This window comes from Nerophis lumbriciformis, linkage group LG14 (genome assembly GCF_033978685.3).
Source record: "Nerophis lumbriciformis linkage group LG14, RoL_Nlum_v2.1, whole genome shotgun sequence".
Classification (NCBI taxonomy): Eukaryota; Metazoa; Chordata; class Actinopteri; order Syngnathiformes; family Syngnathidae; genus Nerophis; species Nerophis lumbriciformis.
Window position 1 is genome coordinate 30166324 of NC_084561.2, and position 19603 is coordinate 30185926.

Genomic DNA, 19603 nt, shown 5'->3' on the forward strand with positions numbered 1-19603 from the left:
TTGACATAATTGGCGTGCTTACCCAAAATCAACAGGAAAACGTCCCTGGACAGCTGGATCAGATGAACAACTGTCCATTGAGTGAGTCACTTTAATATTGATCATGATACACGCAGCATGCCAAGCGTGTTAGTACAACTACAGTACATACACTGTCTGGCTAGCTCAGCTGTGTACAACCAAAACATGAATCGTGAGTTAATACTTTACAGATACTGTAATATGATTGTTCATGTTTTTCAGTCATTACAAGTTTGTGCATTACAAACTCAAACGCGTTTCGTGCTGACGAATAAGGTAGCTTATCTCTTTCCGTAGTTAGCTTTTACGGCTAACACCGTAGCATGGCAATGTGTTACTACGCTAGAAAAAGAGTTATTCAGTGTTCGCTCTTACAATAACAATGTCGCTACAGTTTGGTTAATATACAGATTGCGGAACGTAAAATAAGCATTGTTGACGGTTTTTGAATGCATTTTTAAAGTGATTTAAAGGTCAAATTGATTGCTCCCATTATCTGCATTGTTAGCTACCTAAAACGAGCCGATTTTTATACGTTAGAAAGTGAAAAAACCCCAAAAACTTTTGTCTTCTTTTCTCTCATAATGATTGTGAACGATTGGCAAAATTCCCCCAAAAAAGTAGTTCCCCTTTAAGAATGTATTTGAACTGTTCCTTTTCCAGGGTGATGTTTATACAACTTGGACCCTTATTATTTTCCCCGCTCACAGGGGGGGAATTCGACAGGGCGGTTGCTGGTTGTTCCATCTCCATCGTTGGGGTCCCTGCGGCTAGGGTGGGTGGTTCCAGTGGCCCCGTGTTGTGCGGTCCTGCGGCGGCCGACTTGGGTTGGGTGGCCTTGGGCGGGCCGCGCCGTCCTCTCTGGGGGTGGGGGGTGTGCTTGTGGGGGCCCGGTTGCTGGTGGGGCGGGGGCGGTCTTCCCGTCCGGTTGCGGGGAGTCTCTGGGCCCCTCGGGCGAGGCGTCCCGCCTTTTTGCCCGTGTGGGGTGTGGTCTCTCACTGACTTGAGAGCTGGCTGTCCCCTGCTTCTCCCGTGCCTTGTCCTCTGCCGGGTGCGTCTGTCTGTGGCCTGCTGCTGGCTCTTCCGGGCGGAACGGGGGGTCGGGCTCTGGGGTTCCTGTCGCTGGCGGGCCTGGCTGCGTGGGTCCGGTGGTCCCACACCTGCTGTTTGTGGGATGGGCTCTCTGGGTGACTGGGGCCGCACTCTGGCTCCCACACTCACTGGGAGTCATTCATATTATAGTACCTATTCATACATAGGTACCTACGCTCCCACATACATACACACATTTGTAAGGGGTGCCGGAAGTTGGCAGAGCCGTCAGCGTTCCTGTTTTGTCTCCCTGTAATGTTTGATTCTGTTCTGTCTCCCTGTAATGGGATTGTGCTGAAAATTGTAATTTCCCCTCAGGGATTAATTAAATATTTCTGATTCTGATTCTGAAATACAGTACAGAATCAGTTCGTACATCCACATGCACATTCACTGTACAAACATACATATACACATACATGTACATATACATTCACTGTACAAACATACATATACACATACTGCACATATACATTCACTGTACAAACATACATATACATATACATTCACTGTACAAACATACACATATACATACTGTACATAATCATTCACTGTACAAACATACATATACAAGTACATATACATACATACACTCATGCACATAATCACGTTTCATCAAACATACATTAACGGTGATACCCTAGGGTAAACTGGATAACACATGGCACACTGACAAAGCTTAACCTATAACAATATACAAGGTTAATATACTGTAGGTTGCTTCTCTTTCTTCCCCTCCATTTTTCTGCTTTCTTTTGTATCTGTAGTTATCATTACGTATATGTATTGTTGCATTTGAACAACTGTATTGTTGATAATAGAGGTAAATTATTGGTATTGTTCATTATCAATAGCGCTATTTCTATTGGTATTTGTATTGCTCCATTTGTAGTGTAATAATGCTTATTGTAATTTCTGTATTATTATTTATTTCGCTAACTGCTTCTTTGCTATCACTTTTACCTTCATATTTGTGCATATCGTATTTGCTGATGTTGCTCTATTGTTTTTGTTGTTGTTGTGTTTGCTGTTGTTGTTTGTGTCTCTCTGTCTTATCCCCCTCCTGTCCCCACAATTTCCCCCTCGGTCTTCCTTTTTTTCTCTTTCTATCCCCTCCTGCTACGGCCCGGCTACACCAAATGATAATATAAATACATTTAATAAAGTCAAATACAAATAAGGCAACAAGAGAAGTATCCCACACTTGTCTTTTGTAAAGTACATCCGAACAGCCGATATGGGCATCTACATCAACTATATGATTTGCCTGAGAAGCTGGACAAAACAAAAAAAGCCAAAAAAAACTTGGACTCTTAATCTTCAAAGATTTTTACAACCAATAACCAAGTTAATTAGTTAGCTAGTTAGTTAGTTCGTTACAGTGTGTTAATAAATGGTAACTGTCTAATAATAAAATATTTTTTTTAATGTAAAATTAAAAAAATAGCTGATTATGATAACTGTGCTGTCAGTTGTTATATCTTGATATATAATAAAAACACTTCAAACCACATAAGCATTGCTTACTATATTACCATCGGTATCCTACTTACAGTAAGTTTGCTCATCTATGGCCTTCAATCTTTCCTCTCGTTAAGATGCACAGAATGTCTAACTCTATACCTGCAAGGACTTCTTTCTTTCATCCGCCACTAGTGACCAAGAATGACTGAGTTTAACAGACATTTTATAGAAGATGTTCCTTAAATCCAATGTTTCATTAATAGTACTAAGAACACATTTACTTTGATCAGTCTTGATCAAAATGATCTATTATCTATTCTGGACTGTGTTAATGTTCCCTTTTTTGCTCGTTAATTTCTGACCCATCATGTTGAGAAGAAAATGATAATTATCAACTGCACTATACTGTACTAATTTGCAAAGGCAACCATGTGGTTTTACCATTAAATCCCGCCCTCTGAGGGCAACCATAACTCGAGTTTGAAACTCTTGCTACTTCAGGAGGGTACAGGAGTGATATTTGGTTTTGGAAGATGATTTCCTGTGTATGATGAAACGAGGAAAATAAATACAGAGAAAGGTTGTTAGTTGTGTACCTTTAGTGCGATTGAATTACGCACGGTTAATTTGATTTTTTAGTCCACAGTAATGGTTCAGGGACACTGACACACACACACACACACACACACACGCACACGCACACACAAAAAAGTGACATTCACCAGCTAGGTTTATTGCAGGCTTCTTGCCTGTGTGGTTGTTATCTGTGTACTACTCAGTCCTATTTTACATAATCTGGTGTTTATTCTACAATAATCAAGTAATGTCGCATAATTAGTAATATTGTATAAATCTTTTGCACATATTTATAAAAAGAAACATTGTAACAGCTTAATAGCAACTTGTAAAAATGGTTCAGAGGGGATTTTTGCACAGGATTGTTATGCTGAGTGGGACAGCAACTCCCCGCTTTTTGCGTTGATTGGCCAACTGATTAGTCGCTTACAATTTACTGCTTGACATTCTGCTTGAATGGGGTTTCAGTTGTTCAGGGCAATTTGAAATAGTATTCCTGTGCCATCTGTAAACACTTTGCCATTTGCAGTGGTTAAAAGAATGCGCAAATCATGGTATTATCATGTACACTGGAAAAAGGAAAGCAATTTGAGTTTGTTAGGTTTGTTTCATCTGAAAGGACGAGCTAATGCGAGCCAACAATTGCTGCACCAATGATGTCACCCTGAGCTGAGCTGCTTGAACATCACTGTGTGATATTGGTGCGCATGTGTAATGTGGCCAGTGCTGCCATGTACAACACTACACAGATAAAGTCACACATGTCTTGTTTTATACATGACAGCTCCCATAGTTTTATATTTTTGCATATGGGTGTTAATTAAATTATGACAACAAAGCTGTGCTCCACAACAAAACCTGTCATTTACAAGTAATTGTTGTCCAACAGACTGAGCAACTCATGTATTTTGTTTACATTAGAGTGGCTATAGTGATGTAAACTAACTTTTTAGCATCCTTTTCAAATTGTGTGGTTGTGCATGTGTATTTTAGATCTTTTATGATATGGATCAGATGTAATGTAGCAGAAGTTGCTTGACAGAACCTAGTTGATGTGTGTGAGTGAAATCGATATTAATTTAAACGCTGTGTAAGGAAATGCACTTATATAATGTATACCAATTCTCATAAATATTGGCCACTTTTGTCAAACCTTTTAAGCAGAATTCTAAGATATATTACCACTGTTGCTTATTACATTCTTAATCTTCTTTTTGTGTCTGTGTGTGCAGAGTATAGTCGTTTTGAGGCTAAGATCCATGACCTGAGGGAACAGATGATGACCAGCAGTGTCAGTTCCAGCTCTACGTCACTTCGATCCACTCAGAAACGCACACTTTATGTCAGGTAATGCCCAGATTTAAACACAGCTCATGGTTCTCACTGCATGTGCTCTAAACTCTTATCCCAGCTCTCTAAGCTGTATTAATTAGTGTGCTGTGTGCGTGTGTGTGTGCGTGTGCGTGTGTGTGATGCTAGAAGGTGAAGCAAAAACACACATCAAGTATTCAACAATACATATTGTTGAGAACTACTGACTCAGCAAACCACTGATGTTAATTTTACAGGTAACTCTATTACTAACTGATAATTGAAAGTCATCACACAGTAGGTTAAACTTTTACAGTGGGGCGCTTTGCCCAGCATTGGCACTTGTTTGACCCCTGAAGGTCGAGTCAGGCACATAGGAACCTCACAGGCTGATACCCGCTAGCAAACTATTTCAGAGAACACAGACAAAGGGTAACATTGTTTGAAATCACTGATTGGTGTCATAAAACTGCCATGACGAGTTGACTGTGCATGTCCTTAGTCTTTCACGACTGCTCGTATTTGCTTCCAGACTAGATGTGTGATGCAAGAACCACCTCCTGTCTTTCACGTTTGATGTGTACCACATCAGAATACAGTAGTAAGGTTCCGTACCGAAAAAAAAGGAATATGAATACTGTAACAACCCCAGTATTTAGAGAAAACTAAACTAAACACTGGCTAGCGAAATACAGCAAAAAAGTTGCTAAGATGGCAACACTGAATCCCACTGATTCTCTGACAGACCATGTGCAATTGTGTTGAAAAAGAGAGTTTCCAGTGCATACAGCCAACAGGTAGTGCCACATGTTTTCTTAACTGTCCAAATGTCTGGCTCAAATAAATGCTTATATGGGAAACACTGAAGTGAATCACTTTGTCCACTTTCAGGGTTAAAAAATGTTAATAAAAAAAAAGATCAAATAAATGATACAACTCTATTACTAAAAATAAATTATAAGATGTTACGGTCTGTGTTGGTCTCAACCCCTAAGATGCAGAGACGGCAGACATAGCGCAGGTAAAAAAATACTTTGTTGATGTTATTTATAAAACGCTTTTCACAGATAAAATCATAAAGCGCTGTACAAAACATAGACGAATTGAAACAACAATTCAATTAAAACAACAGGAGCAAAGTGGATTAAAAACTGTAGTTAAAAGGTGCATTAATTAAAAGATTTACTAAAAAGAGAGGTCTTCAAATGTTTCTTAAAAGTGTCAACACTGTCAAGCTCACGGAGGGACTGGTGCAAATTGTTGCCCTGAAGCGTAGGGGCATAACAAGTCAGTGATGTACTGAGGGGCCCCACAATGCAACGCACGGAAAGTCAGGACTAAAATCTTAAACTCTATGCGGAATTTGACTGGAAGCCAATGAAGACTGTATAAAATGGGGGTAATACGGGCTGTTCTGGGTGCGCTGGTCAAAAGTCTGGCAGCCGCATTTTGTACCGTCTGAAGTCTCTTTAGCATTGACTTGTTAAGGAGAGTGAAAAGAGAATTGCAATAGTCAATACGAAACGAAATGAACGCGTGGATGGTCATTTCGAGATCCAATTTTGACAGCAAATTTCTCATGTGATAAAAACTGTTTTTGGTCAGTTGACGACAGTGACCCTCAAAAGATATTGACTGATCAAACACAACCGCAAGGTTTCTGACTGCTTTTAACAAATGCAACCAGAGCACTAAGGGAGTTCTTGATCAGGGGGATCTTTTTATCGGGAGCAATTATCAGAGTTTGTATTTTGTAAGAATTTATCTGGAGAAAATTTTATGACAACCAGTTTTTGATACAGGATACACATTCCAAGAACTCAGATAAAAAGTGAAACTCCGAATCATTGAACAAGCCTAACGGTTGAATATCATGTGCATAGAAATGATAAGAAAAATGTTTAAAACTACTGATCAACCTACAAAGTGGCATTAGATACAACAAAACACCACACCACATGACAGGTTGGACACATTGGACATTACATTATTTAAATTATATAAACACTAGCAATGATCCATGCCAGTCCTGTATATTCATAGCATGAATATAGCATTGTGTCTGGCAAGCAGGAACAGGTTTGTCCTGATTGCCAAGACGGAAAGGTGAGGAAACCAGAACCCGGAGAGGAGAAATAGTGGCAAAAGGAGGCAAACAGGAAATAGAAACCAATAGTAGAGCGCTAAACAAGAAATCAAATCAAATACAGGAACATAAGAAATCCTGCAAAGTCCAAACCTCAGTCATGAAATAAGAGCCATTAATAGGATCTTAAAACAGTGGTCCCCAACCTTTTTGTAGCTGCGGACCGGTCAACGCTTGAAAATTTGTCCCTTGTCATAAAGAAATACAATCATGTGTGCTTATGGACTGTATCCCTGCAGACTGTATTGATATATAATGTATATATTGTGTTTTTTATGTTGATTTAATAAAAAATGAAAAATATATTTTTTATTTTTTTATTTATTTTTTTTGGTCCGCGGCCCGGTGGTTGGGGACCACTGTCTTAAAACATCTATGTTTCCTAAATTATCTCTATTTTAACAAAATGCTCAAATGATAACATAAGGTTTTAATGAATGTATGACTGTACACCTTTGAAATACATACATATAGAACATGTGTTACAATATTTTGGACCACAACACAAAACACCATTATAACCCTCGGCCTGTGGGAGCCATGGGAAAATGGAAAACTATTGATGGAAGCAGTTAACACAACATTTATGTTGTTTTTGCACCAGTAATGAAAGCCATATTAAAAGTATGAAAGAACTGTTGTGTTCTGTGCAAAAGCCGTAAGGAAGGCAATTAGAAACATTAGGGATACGTGTGTTTTTATATTGTTATTCTGTTTTGTTGCAAATGCTTGGATGTAGAGATAGGTGTAAATATAAGGTGTTATGTGTTTCGTATTAAAGCAGCAAAACATTTTTTGTACTTTAGCTGTCTCGCAGCTTTACCATTGGAAACTTACCTGTGATGGTAACAAGTTTAGATGACAGTGTGTAATCTGACATGTCTGACAAGTATGCATCACACGTATTAGCCCCTGAGGCAGATGAGCTAACAAGAGACAGCTAGCCATATCAGCACATCTCCAAAAAAGACATACAGTACTCACAGTGTTTATCACAATACAATTAGAATACTTATAATACTGTTCTCACATACAGTAAACCATTGATGTACGGTAATTGGATAAAAAGCATACACTGACAAAGTATTATGTCCCCAGTTTTGATTACATTTTTGCCTTTTATGTTAGAAGACATCATCCTATTCAGCATTTCTCTTTATCCAAACAAATTGAGTTTAGCTGATGATGACGAAGAGCTAAATTTTGGTCTCATCTGACCAATTCACATTCTCCCGAGCCTCATCTAAGTTTGTTCATAAAAAGGTGTTGGTTCGCAGTGCACAACTTATACAGTATACACAGGGAAAATACAATGTGGCTTTATAGACAACGATTAATGGAACTTGTTTACATTAACATTGAATATCTGCATATACAGTATGTGTTGCCCATTTATTAGGGCTGTGAATCTTTGGGTGTCCCACGATTTGATTCAATATCGATTCTTGGGGTCACGATTCGATTCAAAATCGATTTTTTTTTTTTCCAATTCAACACGGTTCTCGATTCAAAAACGATTTTTTCCCGATTCAAAGCGATTTTCTATTCATTCAATACATAGGATTTCAGCAGGATCTACCCCGGTCTGCTGACATGCAAGCAGAGTACTAGATTTTTGTAAAAAGCTTTTATAATTGTAAAGGACAATGTTTTATCAACTGATTGCAATAATGTAAATTTGTTTTAACTATTAAATGAACCAAAAATATGACTTATTTTATCTTTGTGAAAATATTGGACACAGTGTGTTGTCAAGCTTATGAGATGCGACACTATTGTTAATTTTTTTTATGTTTTATAAATGTCTAATGATAATGTCAATGAGGAATTTTTAATCACTGCTATGTTGAAATTGTAACTAATATTGATACTGTTGTTGATAATATTCATTTTTGTTTCACTACTTTTGGTTTGTTCTGTGCCGTGTTTGTGTCTCCTCTCAATTGCTCTGTTTATTGCAGTTCTGAGTGTTGCTGGGTCGGGTTTGGTTTTGGAATTGGATTGCATTGTTATAGTATAGCTGTGTCTTGTTTTGTTGGATTGATTACGGTAAATAAATTTTTTATTTTTTTATTTAAAAAAATCAACAACAAAAAAATCGTTTTTTTTAAATGAGAATCGATTCTGAATCGCACAACGTGAGAATCGCGATTCGAATTCGAATAGATTTTTCCCACACCCCTACCATTTATGTTTTGAAACTTTAGTAGATTGCACAGTACAGTACATATTCCGTACAATTGACCACTTAATGGTAACACCCGAATAAGTTTTTCAACTTGTTTAAGTCGGAGTCCACGTTAATCAATTCATGGGTTGACTGAGGTCCGTAGAGGTGTGCAGGCTGCACACCTTTTATGACACTGTGGTGGCTTCTGTGATGTTCTATGCTTTCGTTTGCTGGGGCTGGGACAGCATTGTCAGAGACCGGAACAGACGTAATAAACTGATTAAGAGAGCTGAAGGTATACGTGTGGCCTTGAAAGAGAAATGTATGCTGCTATGCATGTAATCTTTATGTAGCATCCGAAAAGGTGTTACTGCAGGCCCTGATTCCATGTATACCACTCCTACAGTAAACCCTGTAGCCTTTGGCATGCTGGTTTTAATGTTGCAGGCACTGTCAGCCAATATTTTCATTGGAAATCATTAAAACATTTTTTTTTGTCCAGCATGTATTGGTAGAATATACTGTATCTACCTCTCCCTGTCTGTCTCTCTCTATCTATGTCCCTTTCTCAGTCTCCACTCTGTTTTATTGATGAAAGCAGTGGGGACTTTAGGGGATGCCTGTTATTTCAGCTCTACTTAACACTCACACACACACTGCTGCCCTATTTTTCCAATTCCTTTCCCTCCGGATGGGTTTGGAATTCTGTGGTAGGGTCACACAGACAGAGCACCATTTAAACATGCGTACACACAGCATCCAGACAGAGCATCATAGTGACAAACAGAGACAAATAAGCTGATGCCATATTCTGAACAATGGTAAACAAATATAATTGTGTCATTGATGTTGAGTACATCTATAAAGCCAAAAGTAACCTTGCCTATAATTTATTAATATCTCCACTTGTGCCTGCAGGGCGCTGTTTGACTATGACGGAAGTGCACCAGACCTGAGCATGCCCAATCAGGCCCTGCCTTTTCGTTTTGGTGACATCCTTCATCTGAGCAGTGCTGGTGAAGAAGAGTGGTGGCCCGCACGCCATCTCAGCCCGCCACCCCCAAACTGCCCTGAAGTTGGAGTTATCCCCAGCCGCAGAAGGTTTGTTTAAAGTGTTCATGTGGCTAATGTGTGAATGGAGGTTACTTTATGAGGAGTCCCTTGATATCATGTCATGCGAACCAGTGGTGAAAGTTTTTTTTTATAGTGGCGGACATAAAAAAGGGTCAAAGTTGCCTACACCTCTTGGGTAGACTGAGGTCCGTAGAGGTGTGCAGGCTGCACACCTTTTATGACACTGTGGTGGCTTCTGTGATGTTCTATGTTTTCGTTTGCTGGGTTTGGGGCAGCATTGTCAGAGACCGGAACAGACGTAATAAACTGATTAAGAGAGCTGACTCTGTCCACGGCTACCCCAGGCAGCATTGAGGAGGTGGCTGACAGAAGAATGCTGACCAAGTTGAAATTCATAATGTCCAATACCTCTCACCCCATGCACAACACTGTGGGGGCCTTGAGTAGCTCCTTCAGTATGAGACCGTTACATCCACAGTACAAGAAGTAGCGCTACCACAGCCATAAGACTTACAACGTGCGTATGTGATTACTGTGATCTTTTTTTTTGGTGTGCAATTCAGATGTTAGGTTGTTTTGTTTTATTTTATCTTTTATCTGTACAATATGTAGGATTTATTACTTTTCTTTTTTTCATTACATTTTACTTCTGCTCCTGTATGTAAAATCTTGCACTGCAACAACATAATTTCCCCACTGTGGGATAAATAAAAGTATATCCTACCCTATGGAAAATGGGTGTAAAAGTAAAATTACCTGCATATACAATATTATCTCTTAAAATATCAACATTCACATACAACATTGTTATCCCATACTCCTATTTTAGTTTTACAATATATAACATTGTACTTTGGAAACTTTCACAAATGTTCTCAAATCATTTGGCAGCTGGTGCCATCATGTTTGTCAGTTGATTAAAGTAACCTTCATTGTTTTCTTTCAGTCCCTAAAATGTAATAGAAATGGTCTGTAAAAGTATATCTGAAACAGACTTTTTGCTTGTCTATTGTAGAGACCTGTACAGTTGTGGTCAGATGATTACATACTCTTATTATAAACATGAACGCTCTTTAGATTTTGGTAATCGTAATCATTAATTTCAACCATTTAGTTTCCAGCGTGAAATGATAATACAGTAAACATCTTCAATGTTTTTCAGTTCAATTCAGTTTCAGTTTATTTTGAACATGCATACATGTAATTCATCACATATTTCCAGTTGTTTCATCACAGCTTGTCCGAAAAGCAGTAGGAAGAAGCTGATCTTTTTTAATCCTACCCCTTTTTCATACCATAGCAATTTTATCCTATTTCCCTATTCAACAGTGAACAAATAAATAATAAACAAATAATATACCATAGTAAGTAAACAAATATTAAATACATAAATAATCTTTGTCTCAATAAAAAAAAAAAAAAAAGATATTCATCATGATTCTTGTTCTGTGTACTTTGTGAACACCTGTAGTTTGAACGGTCTCTTAAACTGAATCATATTGGTGCTTTGTTTGATTTCTTTGGTTAATCCATTCCATAATTTATTTCCACATGCTGATATGCTAAAGGTTTTAAGTGTTGCACGAGCTTACAAATGTTTTAAATTAGATTTTTTTTAAATAAGAACTGGGTGCATGATTATAATAATGACAGAGTCACATTAATGGGCTGTCAAAGTTAAAAGGGAACTGCACTTTTTTTTAACCTTTGCCTTTAAAATCCTTATTTTAGACAAGAACACACATTTTTTCTCTTTTTTGTGCAGTCTAAATTGTAAACAACGGCTAGTACATGGTGGCTAACAATGTAGCTAATGGGATTCCTCTATTTTGCCTACAACGCCAACAATACCCCATTTACATGCCGTGAAGGGACGCGGTAGAAAATGGATGGATGGAAGGACCTGCAGATTAACCAAGTATTAGTGGCATTGTTAATATGAGAGCTAACGCCGAGGAAGCACTTTTAGAAACACGCCTGAAGCTCTCTACCGAGCTGCTCCATTACCTCTCAGTTGGTGTGTGCTAGATTATAAATCATGCCTCGCACATGAACTGTATAGTAGAAGGTTGTGGCCAAAAGCTGAGAGAAGTTGGTCAATTTTAAAATTCAACTTTAAACTGAAGACTTCGCGAGAAAGACCCTTTGCTCGAGCTGTTTTTACCTGAGGAGTGAGGATTATGATGAATGTATTCGCCCTCAATGCGTTCTCGCAGGCAAGCACAGGATGTCTATTGGTCCCGACTGGGGGAATAAACATACCGACTAAAAATAGATTACTCGATGAGAAGCAATATAGATACAGAGCTAATGTTTCAACTTCGATGGCTTTAATTGAAATTACAGAAGAAATTACCAATGCAATAGATAGTAAAAAATGTGCGGCACCAGTGTTTATGGATCTAACTAAAGAATTTGACACAATTAATCACAATATTTTAATCAAAAAAGTTGAACGATATGGCATCAGAGGGTTGGTCTTAAACTGGATAAGAAGTTATTTAACGGACAGGAAACAATACGTGAAGCTATGCGAACACACATCTACAACGCTAAATATATCCTGTGGTGTACCTCAGGGATCAATACTTGGACCAAAATGATTCAATCTCTATATAAATGACATTTGTAAAGTTACAAAAGATTTAAAGTTAGTATTATTTGCGGATGATACAACAGTGTTTTGAAGCTAATACAAATAATAACAGAAGAAATTAACAAATTAAAAAGATGGTTTGAGAAAAACAGACTATCTTTGAATCTCAGTAAAACTAAAATAATGCTATTTGGTAACAGTAGAAGAGAAAGTCAAACACAAATACAAATAGACGGAATATAAATTGAAAGAGTAAATGAAACCACATTTCTAGGTATAATGATTGATGATAAATTGAACTGGAAATCTCATGTAAAAAATATACAACATAAAGTAGCAAGAAACACGTTAATAATGAATAAATCAAAACATGTTCTGACCAAAAATCGCTTAATATTCTCTACTGCTTGCTAGTATTACCATATCTCAGTTATTGTGTAGAAATATGGGGAAATAACTACAAAAGTATGCACTTCATTCATTAACCCATCCATCCATCCATTTTCTACCGCTTATTCCCTTCGGGGTCGCGGGGGTGCTGGAGCCTATCTCAGCTACAATCGGGCGGAAGGCGGGGTACACCCTGGACAAGGCGCCATCTCATCGCAGGGCCAACACAGATAAACAGACAACATTCACACTCACATTCACACACTAGGGCCAATTTAGTGTTGCCAATCAACCTATCTCCAGGTGCATGTCTTTGGAGGTGGGAGGAAGCCGGAGTACCCGGAGGGAACCCACGCAGTCACAGGGAGAACATGCAAACTCCACACAGAAAGATCCCGAGCCCGGGATTGAACCCCAGACTACTCAGGACCTTCGTATTGTGAGGCAGATGCACTAACCCCTCCTCCACCGGGCTGCCTCATTCATTAACCGTGTTACAAAAAAGATCAGTTAGAATAATACATAATGTTGGATATAGAGAACATACAAACCCTTTATTTATTTAATCAAAAATACTGAAATTCCACGACATAGATTCCACGATTTGCAAACAGCTAAAATTATACACAAAGCAAACTATAACCTGCTACCCAAAAATATACAACAATTCTTCTCAAAAAAAGAGGAGAAATATAATCTTAGAGAAAAATTTAATTTAAAACATTTGTATGCACGTACAACACTTGAGACCTTCAGTATATCTGTATGTGGAATTAAATTATGGAATGGATTAAGCAAAGCAATCAAACAATGTACTAATATGATCCACTTCAAGAAACTCTTCAAACTTAAAGTGTTTACAAAGTACAAAGAAGAAGAACCGTGATAAACATTCTGAATTTATTTCATCCATCCATTCATTTTCAAAATAATCTTACTCATCTCACCATATGAAATGTAACTTACTTCACCGAGTATTATTTATTTAAGTATTGTGATTACTTATGGAGTATATTGTGAATAAATTGAAAACAGGAAGTGAACAAAAGTTTTAGCAACTGTTATGTAAAAGAAAAGAGGTAGGATTAAATAAACTCTGCTTCTTCCTACTCCTTTTTGAACATGTTGAAAAGAGAAACTGGAAAATGTGATGTATCATGTTCGAAATAAAAATAAACTCAAACTCAAACTCAATTCAATCAGGAAAAAAAATAATTTTATATTGTAGCTGAGATAGGCTCCAGCGCCCCCCACGAACCCGAAGGGATTAAGCGGTAGAAAATAGATGGATGGATGGATGGATCGTAATCATTTTTTATCAGACTTTTTGTTTATGTGTTTGTCCTGATTCAACTCCTCTGATATAACATGTACTAAAAACTCTACAGACACGTTTTGTTAAAATCATTTTTGAGTTTGTGGAAAACACATTTTGTTCCTGAAATGATCATAAACATGTTTTATGTGTTGGTACACATTATTTTACAGTACCTCAAATTTAAAATGCATTTTAATGTATTTTCATTAAATATAAGATACAGTATAGTTTTTGGAAAAACTCCACAAACTATGTTTACCAAACCACTGGTGAGAAGCACTGATGTAAACAAGTAATTAAAGAATACAAATAATGATTTACCATTTGAAAGTGTTGTTTAGTAGATGTTAACTTTAAAAAAGTCTTATAGTATCAGTACACCACTTGTTTACTGCAGAATGAAGTTTGCGGTGACAAGAAAAATAATAAAAACACTTTGAGAACAAAAAAAAAATATCTCTTGCCCCCGCAAAATCTACCGAAAAAGAAGCACAACAGTGGCCCTAAACCAAAGTACAGACCATAGCGTGGGTTACCTGTACCGTTGCACGTAAACACAATCATAGATATGGACAAAATGACAGTTGTCAGTTGTTAACATACAAACCCCGTTTCCATATGAGTTGGGAAATTGTGTTAGATGTAAATATAAACGGAATACAATGATTTGCAAATCCTTTTCACCCCATATTCAATTGAATGCACTACAAAGACAAGATATTTGATGTTCAAGCTCATAAACTTTTTTTTTTGTTGCAAATAATAATTAACTTAGAATTTCATGGCTGCAACACGTGCCAAAGTAGTTGGGAAAGGGCATGTTCACCACTGTGTTACATCACCTTTTCTTTTAAGAACACTCAATAAACAATTGGGAACTGAGGAAACTAATTGTTGAAGCTTTGAAAGTGGAATTCTTTCCCATTCTTGTTTTATGTAGAGCTTCAGTCGTTCAACAGTCCAGGGTCTCCGCTGTCGTATTTTATATTTTGCGCCACACATTTTCGATGGGAGACAGGTCTGGAGTGCAGGCAGGCCAGGAAAGTACCCGCACTCTTTTTTTACGAAGCCATGTGCTGAATGTGGCTCGCCATTGTCTTGCTGAAATAAGCAGGGGCGTCCATGAAAAAGACGGCGCTTAGATGGCAGCATATGTTGTTCCAAAACCTGTATGTACCTTTCAGCATTAATGGTGCCTTCACAGATGTGTAAGTTACCCATGCCATGGGCACTAATGCACCCCCATACCATCACAGACGCTGGCTTTTGAACTTTGCGTCGATAACAGTCTGGATGGTTCGCTTCTCCACGATGTCGAATATTTCTAAAAACAATTTGAAATGTGGACTTGTCAGACCACAGAACACTTTTCCACTTTGCATCAGTCCATCTTTGATGATCTCGGGCCCAGAGAAGCCGGCGGTTTTTCTGGATGTTGTTGATAAATGGCTTTCGCTTTGCATAGTAGAGCTTTAACTTGCACTTACAGATGTAGCGACGAACTGTATTTAGTGACAGTGGTTTTCTGAAGTGTTCCTGAGCCCATGTGGTGGTATCCTTTAGAGATTGATGTCGGTTTTTGATACAGTTGGTTTTCGGCCATGCCGCTTACGTGGAGTGATTTCTCCAGATTCTCTGAACCTTTTGATGATATTATGGACCGTAGATGTTGAAATCCCTAAATTTCTTGCAATTGCACTTTGAGAAACGTTGTTCTTAAACTGTTTGACTATTTGCTCACGCAGTTGTGGACAAAGGGGTGTACCTTTCTTGTGAAAGACTGAGCATTTTTTGGGAAGCTGTTTTTATACCCAATCATGGCACCCATCTGTTCCCAATTAGCCTGCACACCTGTGGGATGTTCCAAATAAGTGTTTGATGAGCATTCCTCAACTTTATCAGTATTTATTGCCACCTTTCCCAACTTCTTTGTCACGTGTTGCTGGCATCAAATTCTAAAGTTAATGATTATTTGCAAAATAAAAAATGTTTATCAGTTTGAACATCAAATATGTTGTCTTTGTAGCATATTCAACTGAATATGGGTTGAAAATGATTTGCAAATCATTGTATTCCGTTTATATTTACATCTAACACAATTTCCCAACTCATATGGAAACAGGGTTTGTATATTACGTCGATCAAACATGGCGGAAATGTTTGTTACGAGATACTGCAGTAATAAAAAGTAGGGATGCAACGGTGCATTGTATAATCCTGCATGGTACAGACTTAATAAAAAAATAACAAATTCTGATATTAATTGAGATCGAATAATATGAAAAAATTAATCGTGATAATTTTTTTTGCCATATTGCCAGCTCTACATTTAATACTCAGTGATTGTTATTATGTCCGTAGTTTGCATTTCTTGTTTAGCTCTTAACCCTACTGCTACATGATGCTTAACGTTTCACTAGATCTAGATCTGCTTATTACCCAGCTTGTAAAACTTGTAGCTCATTTTCTGTATAACCAGGCTCAAAAAATAGTTTTGGATCATTGTTTGTTCCAAAATAATCTCTCACAAAGGCTGCCATGTTGATGAAAATAGCAAACGTATCGATACGCTCTGTGAAATCAATGCGCCTCCCAAAAAATTCCAGTAATGTTTAAAACTATCAAAATACGGTAAATATTACATAGTATTATGAATGTGCCTGTTACTACATTACATATATACTACAGCGTGTATATAAAATGTTGCTGGAGATGTTTATTGGCAGAATAGATCAAATCTTCATTTTATGCATTGTTAGTTGACTCTGGCTAGCATGTATTTACAATTTAGAATGTTAAAAAATAGAAAGACATGTGGATGATGATTGTGGGTGATAGGAAGAATTAAAAAAAAAAAATCACTTCCCCCTTTAACATGTTAATACATGTGGTAAGTCACAAAAAATAGTTGCATTAATCAAGTTTAAATGCAGATTCATTCAGCAATATATTTATGCTCCTTTACCATAATCATGGCTGGTTAACTGGAAGGCTTATTGGCCAGTGATCAGGTCACTGCATACACCAGAGCAAAGATGAGTGAGGAGACTCTGACTGGTGTGGTTGGTCGCAAAATTTACCTCAAAATACACTCCAACAGGACTGTAGATAATACTGTTTCCAAATTTTGCGCAAATAAATGACAAGTAAATCATTTTTTAAATTGTTCATGGATGACAGTTTTAACATAAAATTCCATTTGTGTCAAAATATTAGGGTCTTTTTAAAGGGAACCTATGATGATTTTCGTATATTCTGACTTATTAAAGTTATGATGTTGGGTACTCATGTTAAACAATGCCAAAGCATCGAATCAGAAGATTCATGCATTTCGGCGTGAGCTTTGATTGATTGATTGAAGCTTTTATTAGTAGATTGCACAGTATATTCCGTGCATATTCCGTACAATTGACCACTAAATGGTAACACCCGAATACATTTTTCAACTTGTTTAAGTCGGGGTCCACGTAAATCAATTCATGCTTGCATGCGGTTTTGGGTGCCTCTGTTTGCAGGATCTTTAGGCTGGCTATGTTGTAACGTCCCCGCGAGGTGGACATTAAAGATGTCCGATAATGGCTTTTTTGCCGATGTCCGATATTCCGATATTGTCCAACTCTTAATTACCGATTCCAATATCAACCGATACCGATATATACAGTCATGGAATTAACACATCATTATGCCTAATTTGGTTGCGATGCCCCGCTAGATGCATTAAACAATGTAACAAGGTTTTCCAAAATAAATCAACTGAAGTTATGGAAAAACATGCCAACATGGCACTGCTATATATTAAGGCTGCAGCTAACGATTATTTTTCTATCAATTAATCTATAGATTATTTTTTCGATTAATCGGTTAATCTATAGATTATTTTTTCCGATTAATCTATAGATTATTTTTCCTTTTACCGATTATTTTTTTATTTAAAATGAAGATGAAAAAATAAATGTAGGCCAGTTTTTTCAAAAGGCTTGACTTTTATTTACAAAAAAAAAAAAGTATGGCCACTCAGTCAACATTGACAACAACATGACAAAATATTCTGTAACAATGTAAACATTTAAAACTTTTAACATTTAACAAAATTAAAAGTAGCTTATTTGCTTTTTAATGTGCAAATATAAAAGTAAACATCCAGTGCAAATCTTAGTATTCTGCAATAGTATAAGCATTTCAAAAGTAAAAGTATTGCTTATTTTGCTTGAAAATGTGCAAAAATAAAGATAAACATCCAATACAAAAAAGTGCAAAACGAAATATTCTGTAACAGTGTAAACATTTCAACAAAAGTAAAAGTATTGCTTATTTTGCTTGATAACACAACAATCATAGTATGATTAAAGTGAAAGTTAATTGTTCGTTTGTACATAGTATATGTAACTGTTAATGTTGTAAAAGGTATTTGCACAACTAATTAACGTTAGCGTTAAAGAGGAGCGCGTCTTTGTAAACACTGAACAGGCACGCCTCAGAGCGAATACAGTGTTTTAGTTTATCAATTTACAACGCAGATACAAATGACACATTCATGTTTTTGTGTAATGATGACAACGTTTACTCACGCGGACGATTGACTAGTTGATGGTGATGGCAAGAACGCTGTCGGGTGTTTTCTTTTCAAATGTTCGTTCATAGCCGTTGTGCTGCTATGACACAGTGTGCATACAACAACTGTCAAGTGTTTTGCTTTTTTCGCTGTGCTTATCCCACACTTGAAGGGATGTACCAATGCTGAATGTGGCTTCTGGATTTCACTCAAAAGACCAGACCGTAGTTACTTTTTCCTTTTATTTTCCTTTAGTTTGCAACAGTTTTTCCAACAAAGAAACAGCTTCTTTTTTCTTCTTTAGTCTTTTTATCAGTCTTTAGCAGTGTTAGTAGACTTTAGTTTCTTTAGCTGTCATTAGCTGTCTTTAGTAGCCTTTAGTAGCCTTTAGCTTCTTTAGTAGGTGAAAAACCTTTAAGGACAAAACACCACAAGATTAACTTGCTGTGAAAAATCAATCAATTATCAATCCCATAATTTACAATTATTAATTAGGCTATCAAACTCTTAACCATTAAACAAGTGCAAGAAAATGGACACATCTTTTCCCTTTAAGTTAAAACAGATTTTAAATAAATTGTCTCAACATAAATGCACCAAGATACATATAAAATACATTTAACACCAGAAACACAATAGATAAATGCAGCAGAAAACCCAATATGCAAATACATAAATACCTAACCAATTAACCACCTATTTTAGATACATATTTAAAATCCACATTCAATATAAATATATTATTAATTTAGCAGTGAAACACTCAATCTTAAACGCTGTCTACTGGTAGAAAAATGCCCCTTTTTCTATGCCCTCACCAGCAGCCAATGATCCAACACAGTTAAATCCAACACTTTAAGTTGAGCGACTTCACCCTCCTGAAGAAGCAAACT

At 37.1% G+C, this 19603-nt stretch overlaps 1 protein-coding gene across 12 annotated transcripts in view; it reads left to right on the plus strand.

Moving 5' to 3' along the window:
• Positions 1-19603, plus strand: part of LOC133616418 (discs large homolog 1-like protein) — a 212981-nt gene that overhangs the window by 182034 nt on the left and 11344 nt on the right. For all 12 annotated transcript variants that reach the window (XM_061975651.2, XM_061975639.2, XM_061975640.2 and 9 more), the window contains 2 exons: positions 4386-4500; positions 9699-9881. In XM_061975651.2, coding sequence (XP_061831635.1) covers positions 4386-4500; positions 9699-9881 — 298 coding nt within the window. The remainder of the gene's footprint in view (positions 1-4385; positions 4501-9698; positions 9882-19603) is intronic.